This window comes from Cheilinus undulatus, linkage group 10 (genome assembly GCF_018320785.1).
Source record: "Cheilinus undulatus linkage group 10, ASM1832078v1, whole genome shotgun sequence".
Classification (NCBI taxonomy): Eukaryota; Metazoa; Chordata; class Actinopteri; order Labriformes; family Labridae; genus Cheilinus; species Cheilinus undulatus.
The window spans coordinates 12,005,928-12,020,275 of record NC_054874.1 but is presented as its reverse complement, the minus strand read 5'-3'; the positions used below and the strand labels follow the sequence as shown (position 1 = coordinate 12,020,275).

The 14,348-nt window shown below is 38.7% G+C and overlaps 2 protein-coding genes across 2 annotated transcripts; one reads left to right on the top strand and one right to left on the bottom strand.

The window, feature by feature from the left end:
• Positions 1-97: 97 nt before the first annotated feature.
• nxt2 (nuclear transport factor 2-like export factor 2) lies at positions 98-2,945 on the bottom strand. The gene is made up of 4 exons (XM_041797404.1): positions 2,763-2,945; positions 2,510-2,596; positions 609-753; positions 98-387 (listed from the first exon to the last, which is right to left on the bottom strand). The coding sequence occupies exons 1-4, from the start codon at positions 2,775-2,777 to the stop codon at positions 203-205; spliced, it is 432 nt and encodes a 143-aa protein (XP_041653338.1). The 5' UTR covers positions 2,778-2,945; the 3' UTR covers positions 98-202.
• Positions 2,946-3,168: 223 nt separating this feature from the next.
• psmd10 (proteasome 26S subunit, non-ATPase 10) lies at positions 3,169-7,463 on the top strand. Its single transcript, XM_041797771.1, has 5 exons — positions 3,169-3,387; positions 3,464-3,562; positions 4,292-4,438; positions 6,596-6,762; positions 6,989-7,463. Exons 1-5 carry the CDS (start codon positions 3,274-3,276, stop codon positions 7,140-7,142), a joined length of 681 nt encoding a protein of 226 aa, XP_041653705.1. The 5' UTR covers positions 3,169-3,273; the 3' UTR covers positions 7,143-7,463.
• Positions 7,464-14,348: the final 6,885 nt, after the last annotated feature.

Sequence of the window (14,348 nt, the reverse complement as noted above, 5' to 3'; positions counted from 1 at the left end):
GTTGGTTGTTTGGTGATCCTATTTGTATTTATTATTCCACCACTGTGGCCACATGCCTTGTTCAACATTTTAGGAATAAAAATCTTTTCATAGTCAGTGTTGTATGACCTCTGATTTTTATTATAAAAGCAAAAATAAACACACAGTTCCTTGGTAATAACTGATGAGTATTGATAGAAAAGAAGTGCACAGATAAGGAGTCTCAGCTGTTCCAGTCTTGAAATCGGAAACAGTCACTTGCAATCTTCCAAACAGGCTGGTCATTGTTTGGCGAGGCCTGAGCTGTCAAAAGGAAGTTCTGGTCAAAGAAGCGTGGCTTGTTTCCTTCAAACTTTACTGTCCCACCAGTCACCACGAGTAGTGTCGTCTGGCCTTGGGTTGCTTGTTCTGAGGAGGAAGAAAGGATCAGTTGATGCTGGATAAGCATGCCTTCACTTAAGAACAGTGTGACAGCATTCAAGACCTCGCTTCCATGGTTAAACACTCTAAATTAGTCCAAAACCTGACACTCAGTGCTCTGTAACATTTAGCTCTTCATGCTCAGGAACACATTTTGAAGTCAGTATCACTTTAATACACTGATTGACTAAGAAACTTCCCCTACTAACCATGAACTGGCTGGCAGTCCAGTGTTTGCACTTGGAACTCGCTTGAAGGCAGCGCCTCAAAAAACTCGCCAAGAGCATCCTGTCCTGACACTGCATTCCCATTCCACACCAGGGTCGCTTTGTCCAGGTAGAGTCGGGTCAAGTTCTACAACATATAAGCCAGAAAATAATATATGAACAAAGAACAATGATGTTAAATGAATATAAAATGCTGTAAAACAGTGGTTCTCAGGTGGTCCAGCCTCAGGTCACACCACCACCTTAATAAGAAACAACAGCCTAAATTTTACACATTTTTTATTCAATACAATTTATTTGATGGATTATGTTGCAGTTTTGATGTTTGATGGAACAAAACATGACTGAACAAAGAGAAAGGAGAAAATGAACAGGCTTAGAAAGCACATAATTACAGAGGCCCTGGGAGGACATGGCTAACATTTTATTTTACACCATTTTTTTACATTGTAAAAAATCCAGCTTTAGCTCAAGATAGTGAGGTAAAGTAGTCAGGATCTCAAGAAAAAAATGTATTTATCATGGAAAATAGAGTAAAAAAATTAAAACAAACGCATGTCCACTCAGGGCTACTGTATATCATAGACCCATCTCAGTATAGAGCTGTACTCTACAAAACATCCAACAATATAGAATGTGCTATTAATAATTCAGGGGGAAAAACATAAAATTATCATTTTAACTTTGTAAGAAAAAAAGGTAAGATAAAGGTCCCTAATACTCCATGTTATATAGTGAGTGGAGGATCTGAGATGAATAATAAAAACACCACTGCTCTCTAGTGGATAAACCAGGTACTGGTAAGAAACTTTTATCTCTGACAGCAGTGAACTGTTATTTGCAGTTTTGTTTTAATCACAAGTATCTATAAATCAGTTAAATAAAATCTGCTGGTGATGCCTGATGCCGATAAGAATGAAAACAGAAATGGTTTCCATTGATAAAGAGACAGTTCTGCAAATTTTGCAAAACAATTTCAACGTGACAAAAGTGTGTGCCAAAATTGTCCCACAAATTCTGACTCCTGCTCAAAAGGGAAAAAAAATGCAATCAAAACTGTGGAGATATTTTGGAACAAAGAAACCCAAAGTTTTTTTGAAGGAGTGATTACATGCAATGAAATTTGGCTCTTCTAATCCATTCCTGTGACAAATCGGCAGTCAATGCATTGGAAAACACCATCCTCACCAAAAACAACAAAACACATCCAAATTCAAGGCCATGTTGGTTATTTTCTTTGAAATCTAAGGGTTTAATTATGGAGAAGGGTCAACGGTGAATCAACACTAGTACAAAAAAACTGAGGAAAAGGGTCGGAAGAAAGAGACCCCACTTGTGGAAATTGGTTTCATTTATCCAGCTTCCAATGCGCTCTCAGTAAAGCAGTTTATGGTGTAAAAACAAATCACAGAGCTTGATTACCCTCCCTATTTCTGACCTAGAACTGTGTGACTTTTTCCTTTTATCAAGATCAAATCTGAGCCCAAAGGAACACGTTTTGAGTCTGTCAGAAGTTAAGAAAATAACCACTGAGGTTCTGGGGCAACTGTCTGAAGACCTAATGCACTGCTTTGATCAGTGGCTGGAGAGTTTATTGAAGGAGAAATACATAAAATTGTTTGTTAAATAAAATTGGGTTACAGAATTATATAGTTTTTAATAGCCATACTTCATACCTTATTATATCCAGGTGATAAAACACTAATTTAGATAGGCCTTTTTAGATATGTTTCATTTATACAAAGCTTGTTCCAGCAAATACTGCTGCGTGGAATATAACACACTGTACTTTTAAGGTTTTTCCCTAATTGCTGCTATATACTAAAACATGTTAGATATAGAGTATAATTACTGAAGAGAGAGCAAACATGACCACCACTCACCCTCCTTTTCTTATCCATGCAGTCATAATAAATGTTGACAAATTCTTCAGAGTACCTGCATGACTGGTCAACATGGGTCCTAAAATCCTGGAAAGACACCGCTTGTTAAAATACTGACAACAAATGATTAAAGAATAAACGAAGAACAGGCAGCGTTTTTTTACGAAGAGTGCATATTAGAGACTAGCTAGCTAACGTTAGCAAACACTGCGTTAGCTTCTACATATAAATACCAGCGTAATATCAAACTTACCAACGTGTTCGCCATTAGTTCACATACATGCACTGTAATTACATCGGAGGGGGAATGGAAATATCAGAGGGAATGTGTAAAATCCTTTAAATTTGTTCAACAGTGGTTCAAGCTCTTGCTTATTTCACAGCTAACAAGTGAGCTATTAAGTACTTCCGGTGACACCAACGGTCGCTACCAACGCAAAAGTGGTTGTGCTTCTGTTTGAAGTAAGGGACCCCCACAGACAGCCATTATCTAGATCTTTTAATCCGGTTTTCTATTTATTTATTAATGAACTTGAATAATTACTAAATAAATATCAAAAATTGTTTACATGTAAGTTTTCCTTCGAGGCGACTGCATTGAAATTTTAATTTGAAGAGACAAAATGACCCAAGCGGAAGTAGAATTCACAATTTCCTGAGTCATTGCATCCCTAGTTCAAATCTGAAGCGAAACATCTAGTAGCTTTACTCCTGTTGCCTATTATTTTGGTGGTACTTTGTGCATTTACAGTAAAGATCTCACAATGGAGGGTTCGGTATCCAATGTGGAGGTCTGTAATTTTGCGTACACGGGCCAGTTTGAGAAATTAAGACAATGCATCCTATCAGATAAAACGCTTGCCTGCAAAACAGACCAGGTAAGGATGTCTAATATGAAAAATAAGATGTGAGTGGAAGATTTGTAAGTTTTCATCGGTTTCTCTATAATTTCAGGACCATAGAACGGCACTGCACTGGGCTTGTTCCGCCGGCCACACGAACATTGTGGAGTTTCTACTTGATTTTGGAGCTGAAGTGAATCTGCAAGACGATGTGAGCTTAACGGTTTTAACAGTTATATTATGTCTGTGTCAAACAAAGGGTTATGCAGTATTTCTCCCATCAAAGGAGGCAAATTAATGGCAGCGACTGTCAAATTGGAGCACAACATAATGTAGACTTTATCTACTGTTTATCCTTAAAGTGCTCAGACTCCCTAACTGTATTCAGTTTTATCATGTTACTGCCTGATGCTGCTGTTGAAAAATCAGTTTTATTCTCATCAATGTATACTCAGAAACCCATAATGATAAAGTGAAAACAGAATTTTAAAAGTGTGCAGATTCATAGAAAAAAAGGAATATCACGTATCACATTGACACAAGTATTCAGATCCTTTGCAAAACACTTAAAATTTAGCTCTTGTGCCTCCCATTTCTCTTGATGGTTGCTGATGTTTCTACACATTGATTGGAGTCGCTGTGGTAAATTAAATTGATTGGACTTGCTTTTAGAAGGCCTCACAACTGATGATGCTTATTGGATCAAAAACCAAGCCACCAGGTCAAAGGAACAGCCTGCAGAGCCCAGAGACTGGATTGTTGCAAAGCACTTTAAATTACTACAACCACCCGAGTACCCAGGCTGTGCACAGGGAGTCCTGTGTAATGTGTATTTGTCAGTGTCATCTCTAATGAGTTAGGAAACATCGGCATATCAGATAGTAGAAAAAATACAATGTTGTCCCCCCATAAGTTTTGGTTTTGTTATATTATTTCACAGGCTTCATGGACCCCCCTTCATATCGCAGCGTCTGCTGGCAGAGAAGACATAGTGAGAGCTCTGATATCCAGAGGAGCTCAGCTGAATTCAATAAATCAAAATGGATGCACCCCTCTGCACTATGCTGCTTCTAAAGACAGATATGAGGTGAGGCTAAAAGTTTGCAGTTGCATCAGAATTTATAACTTTATCCAATTTGAATTTTAATTGTGATGCTGTCCGGTATTAAGAGCTCTTTTTTAGATATCCTGCACATAGTCAGTTAGCGTCTTACTCTTGCAATACTACATATACTAGGTGTTCTTCAGTTAAGTAAGACAACTCATTTAATATTTGGGAAAATAGTATACCATAATAAAATCCACAATTATGTAGCTGTTCACAATATAACAGTTGCAATGTCAGTTCTGGAAAGGACCCTTTTTTAATGAATAATGCCCATTACAGTTTTCAAGGCTTCACCCTACTCTAAATTTGGAGCCTTATCATTTCCTAAATCACAGTGAGTGATGAGCCTTTAATGAAGACTCTTACTATTTAAAAGGAAATTTTGAAAATGATCCAGAGTGCAGCCAACTTTGATTATAGTTGCAACATGCATCAATGTGATAAAAACACAAGTCAAGCCTGAGCCAGCGCTAACTATAACCAGTATCAAAAAGGGCAGTAGCATGTGGGTATACATGAAAAAAGTGACATTATGAATTAGGTCAATGCCACTTTTGGAGTAGTAGAGGTGCTGGAACTGACATGTCACACTGCACTGTGCTGGTATAAACAGTAGAGCTGCCATGATAGGGACCCTTAAGGAAACATTTGTGTATGAATTCAGAACAAGAGTCCCAACTGTTTCCTAATAAGTCCATTTGGACTGGATAAAGGTTAATATCTCTACTGAATGCTGCTGTTAAAAGCTGTGACAAGGAAGTACTACATTATTTTGTAGTGCCCTCTCCTAGCAGATAACCTACCCCCTGCTAACTGAATGTAGAGATATACAATTGAAACCATATCAGGTGTTGTCAGTGCAGCACAGTGTTTATTCTATTTGTAAATAAGCAACTAAAATAGCCAATATTGTCCTGATAGCAGCAGGTAGGTCATTTAAAGCATTTTGTTCAGGCTAAGGGTTTTTCTTAACCTGGCACGCCAGATGGATGTGTTTCACACATCCATCTGGTAAACCACTCATAGACAGCGTTTGGGAAAGGGCAGAAACTTTGAACAAAAAAAAAAAAACCTGGAGGGTGATGGGATGCCAATATTGCACAGGCCTCTTGTTGCTGCTAGCTTACATCAAGACTCCGCCGCGCTCAAAAGTACTGCCCCTCAATGCTGATTGGTCCTGCCACTTTCTAACTGGGCCCAAACGGTTCAGACGGGAGCTTTGCAGGATGGATTTGCCAGTGAGAAACACGGAAACAGGCGAATCCATCTGCTTTGCAAGGTCAGAAAGTTGCATTAAACTCTTAAATCTAAATCATATCTGTTTGAATTGGATGCAATTATTAACCTTTTGAAAACCAGTTGTGAAAAATGTAATTCCTCCCTGAAACCATTAGAGCATAATCTGAAAAAATCTATTTTCAAAAGAACATACTCTTCAGTGAGTTCTGAGCACAGACAGAAAAGTGCAGATGCTCTGGTTTAAACTGACAAAAAATCAAAGTTATGGCTTACTACATTTTTAAAAGTCTTTGATAATTTACAATATGACAGAGCTGCAGTAACTCTTAAAAATCTATGGTAAGGTCGGTCATCTCTGGCAAGAGCGAAGCAGAGTCTATGTAATTGAAAGGTAATCTATACTGATGCACTGTTCATCCTTTAGGTGCACCTAAAGTCACAGGTGGGAGCCAGTGGATAACTTACTCATGGTGCAAATGTGTCAAAAAACAAAAACAACAATTCACCAGAAACATGAGCAAAATAACCTCAGCAGGGATCACTGTACAACAGTCAACATGTAAAAACAACTGAACACATATACAACACATCTAAACACTCTGCCGAAGAGCATGATGGAAACTCTGCCCACACAACCCCCAGGATTTGAAAATGCAGTGTGCTCTCTATGTGCTACTGTGTTTTCAACAGAGGTAAAAATAAAGGACAAGAGTTTTGTTCTTAAGTAAAAGTGCAGTTACTCAAGCTAAAACTTACTTAAGTAAAAGTACTGATTTCAAAATGTCTCAAAAAAGTACAATTTCACACAAAAATTTACTCAGTTATGATAATCTAAGTAAATGTAATTAGTTGCTTTCCATCCCTGCTTCTGAGTGACAACGACTTTTCCAATCACAGATTGCCCTGATGTTGCTGGAAAATGGTGCTGACCCAAATGCCACAGACAAGTTGGAGTCCACTCCCCTCCACAGAGCGTCTGCCAAGGGCAACTACCGCCTCATCCAGCTGCTTCTCAAACAGAGTGCCTCAACCAACATCCAGGACTCACAAGGCAACACACCTCTGTATGTGTGAATATGGTTTTGTTTTCCATTGTGAAGCAGTAGTTGGAGTTGATGACAACAAACCAAAACCTGAAAGACTCTAGACATATGGCTTGTAAATGTATTATTTGCACTTAATTGGAGAGTTTTGCCTCAGTCCTTATACATACAAGAGAACACAATTTAAGATTTTACTGACAACTTTGAGGTAAAATGCTTTATTTAATAATTATTATTTTTTCAACAGCCACCTGGCCTGTGATGAGGAGCGTGTGGAAGCAGCCAAGTTGCTGGTGGAATATGGGGCCAGCATTTACATTGAGAACAAGGAAGAAAAGACCCCCCTCCAGTTAGCCAAGGGTGGACTGGGCAACTTACTACGTCGGATTGTTGAAGGATGATGCATTTTCTTTGCTCTACTCAAATCCCCACCATTGCCAAGGTACTTTTAGAGAATTCTCATCCCAGTCAATCCTCCCTGAGCGGCCTAGTGTGAGACATTCTGATGTGAAGCAGGTAGAAGATGAAGCCACTCCTTGGGACAAAAAGCGTGACTGTACTGCATCCTGCTATAAGTGGGGCAGTAAAGTCACAGAGACCTTGGATGTCTGGTCAAAAACTCTCTCTTCCGCATGAAGCTCAGTGCATCCAGCACTGCGGCCAAGTTTCTATGAATTTTGAATTGTTCCAAGATGTCAAAATAAAAATGAGCGTTCGGCCTGTTGAAGAGTTTTTTCTGAATTGTGTTGCATGAATTTGGTTTCACAACTGCATCTTTATGTACAGATTTCACAAAAAAATGTAGCAATTGTGTCCGGGGACTTTGGTTTTAGAATTGTTCTGGTTTCAGCTTGCAGTATTTTGTGGTTAAGTGGCACTGATTTATGAAGGACAAACACTCTGTAATGAGCATGCACCTGCAGGGGCAGGGGTTTAAGGGTGCTTGAGCACCTGCCTTTTTGCTCCTGACATCCAGAGTACCCCAGATTCTCTTTTTCCTAAATGAAATTTGATTTTATTCTGAAGGGAAGGGTATGAAAGCCCTGTCCCATGAACAAGGGGGACAATATGATTAAGCTATGGACAAAACGAGTTGACGTCATGAGACTAAATGTAAAAAAAAATCCAATGAAACTCAGGAAGTCATGGAACTTAGTAAAACTTTCACTCTGAATTCACATCAAGCAAGAAAAAGGATTGGTATTCTTTCATAACCACACAGGAAGCATGAAATTCAGACAGCTGTCATCTCAGTGAATGTTGGGGAGTCCCTCTTGTCAGAGTGTCTGGAGTCTGGCAAGAATCTGGTGTGGCTTCCAGTAACACCTAAAAGTGAATTGATTAATTGATTTACAAGAGGCACGGCTCTCACTTACCCATGAATACTCAGCATGGTTGACTGTAGGGTAATGAGAAGTGTGGGAGGGTGCCAAGGATTCTACAAACAAGACCCTTTTATTCTAAGGAAATAATGAGACCGTATAAAAATTCTGGTTATGTAAGACCAGAGCCCACGGTGGTCCTGGAGGTCAATGACCAGTTTATTAGTGTGCATACAAACGCTCTCCATGAGTAAATTTACATGCACACCAATAAACTGATAATTATCTGAGCTTTAGTTACCTGATTACTTACGTAGTCATGTGAAGAGCGTAATCAGATATCATTCAACAGAAAAAGACCACAACAAAAAAATAGACACACCAATCTTTTTGCCCGATAATCTGATTCTTCAGAACTGTTTTCTTCTCTTCTGTTATATCTATGCATGAGTAAAGTATGTGACAAGAAGAGCATGAGGAAGAAAAAACAGCCAACATGGCAAGCAGCATCAGCATTTTTGAAGTGATGTTTAAACCGACTTCATGCCCAGTCAGATGAAATATGAATAAGTAAGTAGAAGTAAATATGTAAGTAGTAAAATTCTTCAGAAAGAGTCTGAAAATTACTGAGACAATGTGATACATCGTAATCCAAAGGCAGCGTGAGAATGAGAGCATTATTTACCATGTTTTGCACGTGTGTTCCCTCATAAGCACATCTGACTGCAACGGCCCTGAACAGCACAATGTTGAAAATGTTTTTAGTGGTGGTTGGAAAATGAAGATTTTGATTTATAACCAGCACCAGTGGTGAAAATAACAGGAAGTTTAAGATTAGGTTCATAAAGTAGAGGAAAGAAATTTGACTATTGACAATCATATGTCAGGGATTTTTTTACAGAAAAAGGATTACTGAAGTGCTGGTTAATGCGTCACATCAGATATTTCCTCAACCTGATTATTCCTAAATATCAGATTGAGTTCCTGAAAAATGATCCCCAATGAAGGGCCAGAGAGGTATCGTGTAAAGTATGCACGTTTTTTTTTTTTTACAACTTCAATTAATCAACCTTTTGGATATTATCTTTACAATTAATGCAAGCACACGTTCAAGGTATCTGTGTCTGTATTTGGCGTTTTTTAAAACCTAAAATCTAGCCACAGCTAGTGATGCTGAATTAGCTCTATCTTGTTCCTTAAAGCCAAAAATATGGTGTGACTTCTTGACTTGTAACATTAGCTGTTGAACTGCCTATTCTCTGGATCAAATTTTTGTTTTTTTTAGGCAAAAAGTGACTTTTTTCTGGATTTCTTGCTTAAGCTGGGAGTCTCCTTTAAAAGGTCTAACACGTGGAGGTTGGAGTCAGATCTATAGTCTCGTTTTCATACTTAAAATTGCTACAAACATTGACAAAACTGCTCTGGCCATTTATGTCTCACACAGCACCACCAGCAAGCACCACAAGCAGCTAAATAATAAATATTTAGCTGGAGGTCTGCAGGTAGGCCTGCACGTTTATTTTCTTCATTATAGTATATATATATATATTATTTTAGATACAGTTTACAAAAACTTGCTCCAAAGTTGAGGATTCTGCTCACGGACTTGCTCTTACTGTGGGAGTGCGGATAGTCGTTCAACCAAAATATCAAAAACACCAGAGATCCATCTGACCAGTCAGGAGCAGCATGCTGGGCATAGGCAGTTTTACCATTAGGCAAAGGTAGGCAATTGCCTGGGGCCTCGTCCATATGGAGGGCCTCGAGAATTTGCCCAGGTTTGTTTTCCTACAATTGTATCTCACTTATGTTTTTTACCACTCTCTAAATAGTACCTGCATCTAATATTGGAACATTTCTCTTTATAAACATTACAGCAGCCTTTACATCAGCTTTTGTCGTATTGATGTTGCTAAAACATTCCCCAGCCAACAGGATGTCTCACTGGAGCACATCCGGCCCCCAACCCAACTGTCGGCCCTACTGTCTTCCTACAGTACAGTATGATTTAATGAAAAAATTACTGAAAATAGAGCCTATTGTATTTTTCTCTTAATAACATAATAAAAACCCATGTTATACAGCTCATTTGATGCAGAAATACAAATGAACTGAATTAAGTTCTTGATGGAACCTTGGGCCAGCTACACTTAATAAGATATTGTACCTGAAAACATGAAACCCGAAGAACAGGAGAGTACATGAACTTCAGAAAATGATGTAGAAAAGCCACAAGTTTGTGCGTTAAAATCATTTAAGTACAGAGAGTCTTCATTCTCATTTCTCTTTGCAGGAGACATCAGATTTATGTTTGTGTTTTTTATTCTCTGTCTAAGGTGGATGCAGTTTGTCCAGCTTGATGTAAACAACTATTCACTAATACTTAACCTGACAGATGTTGGTTATAAGGCAGATGTTCTTACACTGAATGGAGTTAAATATGTTATTAGTGAAGCACTGGACATTGTACCGCTTCTGTTAAATCCTGTTCATATGGCGTCATCAAAGAAGTTGAGGTGAGTGATATTGGGGGGGCCTCACATTGATCTTTGCCTGGGGCCTCCAAGTCACTAAAACCGCCCCTGATGCTGGGCCGTAGTCAGCTGTTGTGCACACTGCACAAAAAACAATGCACGATCAAAACTCTGTCTTAATTGGCTAAAAATTGTACACTGTATGAGTGGCTTTATGTACTACCAAGAACATGACTACAGGTAATGGACAGTATGCTTTAAGACACTGGAGTGGAGAACAGCTCATGGGTAAAGCCTGCTATACATTGTGCATTTTTGGGCTATCCCAGACAAAAAATGACGGTTGTGTTGATATCTTTGGTGTTGGCTCAAAAACGGTGGTCCTACGTCACACTGTGAGACAGGTTGTCAGACCGCCGTTGTTATAGTCTTGTGCCCCCCGGGCCTCCAGTTGATGATCAGTGTCATTGGAGATTCATGTCTCACAGTGTAGCATGCTAAAAACAACAGTCTATAGGAGGCTTTAGGGAGAAATGAGAGTATTTGTATAAATAGGAATGACTTACAACACTGTGACATGGGCCACATTAATTGAATAAATAATGTGACAGATTATCACGCAAACACAATTAACATATGTTTTTTTAAATTCAAAATCTTTAAATGATTACAAAATTACTGAGCCACTTAAAGGGCTGCTCAAAATGACCTCAGGGGCCTGACTCGGCCCCAGGTTCCACAAATTAATAGCCCAGCCATAGAGAGTCAATGGATAATTGTCAAGAGGATGAAAACAGACACCAGACAGAACTATACAGACGAGCTGAAGGGCGCAACCAAAGCAACCTGGGCTTTATAATAATTGCATCATTCTTATGTTAATGTGGGAAAGATTTTGTAGAGAACTCCACTGATGCTGGTTTTCAACCTTTGTTCAGGGAATTCAGCAGCAGTACAGTGAGAGGACTAAATCTTTTTTTAAATCAAATGAAACTTGAATTCTCACCTGACAAAAAAAGAGGATCTGGGTACTTCCATAATAGAACAGGCAGTGAGGGCAAATTTCTTGTTAATAAAATGGGGAGTCCTGCCAACCAGCCTATGTAAGGCTATCCCTTCATTATATGTTAAATTTCAACTGGATGTTCAACATGATTAATAAAGCATACAATGAGAGGACCAAATATTTATCAAATGAAATTGGGGAAGTCATGGGAACCAGTAAAACTATCACTCTGAACTCACATCATACAAAGAAAAAGGATCCGAATGCTGCCATAACGGATCAGGAAGTTGGAAGTTCGTCAGTGAAAGTGGGGGAGTCCCACACCAAAGATGGCTTAACTGTGGAATCCGGCAAAAACCATGCTTGTGTGGCGCCTACGCTAAAAGACATTTCATGAGTTATAATAATTGGAGTGGCTTCTGGGAACATCTTATTGTGAACTGATTGACTGATAAGAGGCAACAGCATAACCAGATAATGACAATGAAAGGGTCATGAAAAACCCACCTGTCTTTTTGTCCAATAATCTGACTCCTCAGTGCTCTAACTGTTTAATCTGGTTTCTCCTTTTTTTTTATTACATCTATGCACAAGTAAAGTACGTGACCAGAAGTGGACAAGGAAGAACAAAATATATGGCAGGAAGCATCAGCGTTTTTAAAGTGAAGTTGAAATAAACTTCATGCTCGGTCAAATGAAAGGTATCTGTCTTCTACTACGCGGGAGTAAATATGTAAGTGATAAAATTCCTCAGAAAGCGTCTCTGAAAATTGCAGAGACAGTGTGATACATCGTAATACAGAGGCAGTGTGAGAAGGAGAGCATTATTTAGCATGTTTTGCACATGTACTCCCACAAAAGCACAGCTGACTGCACAGCTCTGACCAAGGCCATGTTGAAAATTGAGAAAAAGTTTTTAAATGTCTTCTTCTTATATATATATAAAAAAAAAACTCTTTTTCTTTTTTATGATGGATGGCGAGCACTGTTTGGATTCATTGACACCACCAGTGGAGTGATGAAAACAACAGGAAGGTTGAGCTATGGGTCATACACCAGTTCAGTGATAATCAACTTGCAGCCCGTGGGCCACATCAGGCCCCCATATCTCCCCATCTGGCCCCTAGAATATTATCAAATTTAAAACTTGCAAAGGAAAAAAAAATATGTTGTGGTAATTCTGTTTTTTTTTCTCTAAACTCTCTACAGTCATTAAAATGGCTTCCAAAATTTAACCAGGAATGAATTTATGTTTCATCCATTTTTCAGAAATCCACCTGCCACCCATTATTAACAAATATAATACATATTAGACACACACGTTTACCAGACTGTTCTTGATTTTTTAAAAACTGCTGTTATTCATGGATAACATGGAAATATTCAGCTAAAATATCTCGCCCCCCTGTGGCTAGCTGCAATATAGCAACTGATCTCACTGTTAGAGCCTAGAAATTGCATACATTCAAAAGAAAATAAAAATCTGTACAAATACTACTAATAATAAGACTATTATAGAAAATTCTTTGGTTTATTTAAAAGTTTGGACCCAAATGCCCATTTAGAAGGAAGCTGGCCCTTGTACAAATGTAGTTAATGGCCCCTGCACTAATGGGAAGAAATCTCACTATTAATAGAATCATGTAAACAAGGTTTTTACAGTAAAAGGATTACTGAAGTGCATGTACATGCTTTGCATCATGATCCTTGTCCAAATAATTCTTACATATTAGATTAATGTGATCATGTAAACACACTAAATGCAGAAGTCTAGGGAAAGATTTTAGAGCCCCTCAAGCTTCATAGAAACATTGATTTCCTTTTCTAGCAGGACTTGGTACCTGATGACAATGAGGCCAAAACTACTGGCAACTGATTTTATTGTGTTTGATTGACCAGCCAACTCACCTGACCTGAATAGAGCAGGCCTATTCAATTAGAGGCCCGGGGGGGCCACATGCGGCCCAGAACCAACCCCCAAGTGGCCCAGCCTGTGGTCATGCCAGAGATGCAGAGGGTAACCTGTTTCACAAGTTTTCATAAATTCCCACACTATTTCAGACCATAAATGCAACACTCCACATGAACATGTCAGGCCCGGCTACATTTCTTGATTTTAAAATTTGGCCCAGTTGAATTTGTAATTGAATAGCCCTGCTGTAGAGAATCTATGGACAAGAGGAAGATGAGAGACACCAGACTGATCAATACAGATAACTTGACAGGCATTACCAAATCATAAATAAAGCACCCTGGCCTTCATAACACCTGCTGCAGTAGTCTGTGCAAAAGGAGCCCCTAGTGAGTGCACAGAAAACATAACTTTTCTGTATTAAGGATGCTTTTTTGGATTGGTCTTATGTTATTATTCCAACATTCTGAGATACCTGACTTTTGATTTTTAGGATCTGGAATCATCACATTAAAACAAATGACTAAGATATTTCAATCAGGAGAGATTTATACAAGTTTAAAAATGAAAGTTATGAGTTTGGAAATGTTTGGCAGTGTTTGAAATTGTGAAATGTCTTTGGCATATAGACTTGGCGTATAGATTTGTATATGTATATGGTGTGCTCTTGTTGGAGGAATTTAACCTCTCTGGGAGTAAATAGAAAGGGCTATATATTTTTTAAAAAAGTCAAATGAAACTGGGGAAGTCAGGGAACTATTAAAACTATCTCTCTGAATTCACGCCAAGCATCGAAAAAGGATCTGAAGTCTTCCATGACGGAACAGACAGAAGGAAGTACAGGCAGCTTTCTAACCAGTGAAAGTGGGGGAGTCCCACTCATCAGAGGACCT

What these genes read in the sequence shown, in the direction of transcription:
- psmd10 (XM_041797771.1), top strand. Translation starts at nt 3,274, where the DNA reads ATGGAGGGTTCGGTATCCAATGTGGAGGTCTGTAATTTTGCGTACACG. An exon ending in TTGCCTGCAAAACAGACCAG is followed by an intron (nt 3,388 to 3,463) that starts GTAAGGATGTCT and finishes CTATAATTTCAG; the next exon opens with GACCATAGAACGGCACTGCA. An exon ending in AAGTGAATCTGCAAGACGAT is followed by an intron (nt 3,563 to 4,291) that starts GTGAGCTTAACG and finishes ATTATTTCACAG; the next exon opens with GCTTCATGGACCCCCCTTCA.
- nxt2 (XM_041797404.1), bottom strand. An exon ending in GCATGGATAAGAAAAGGAGG is followed by an intron (nt 754 to 2,509) that starts GTGAGTGGTGGT and finishes TATATGTTGTAG; the next exon opens with AACTTGACCCGACTCTACCT. An exon ending in GGACTGCCAGCCAGTTCATG is followed by an intron (nt 388 to 608) that starts GTTAGTAGGGGA and finishes CTTCCTCCTCAG; the next exon opens with AACAAGCAACCCAAGGCCAG.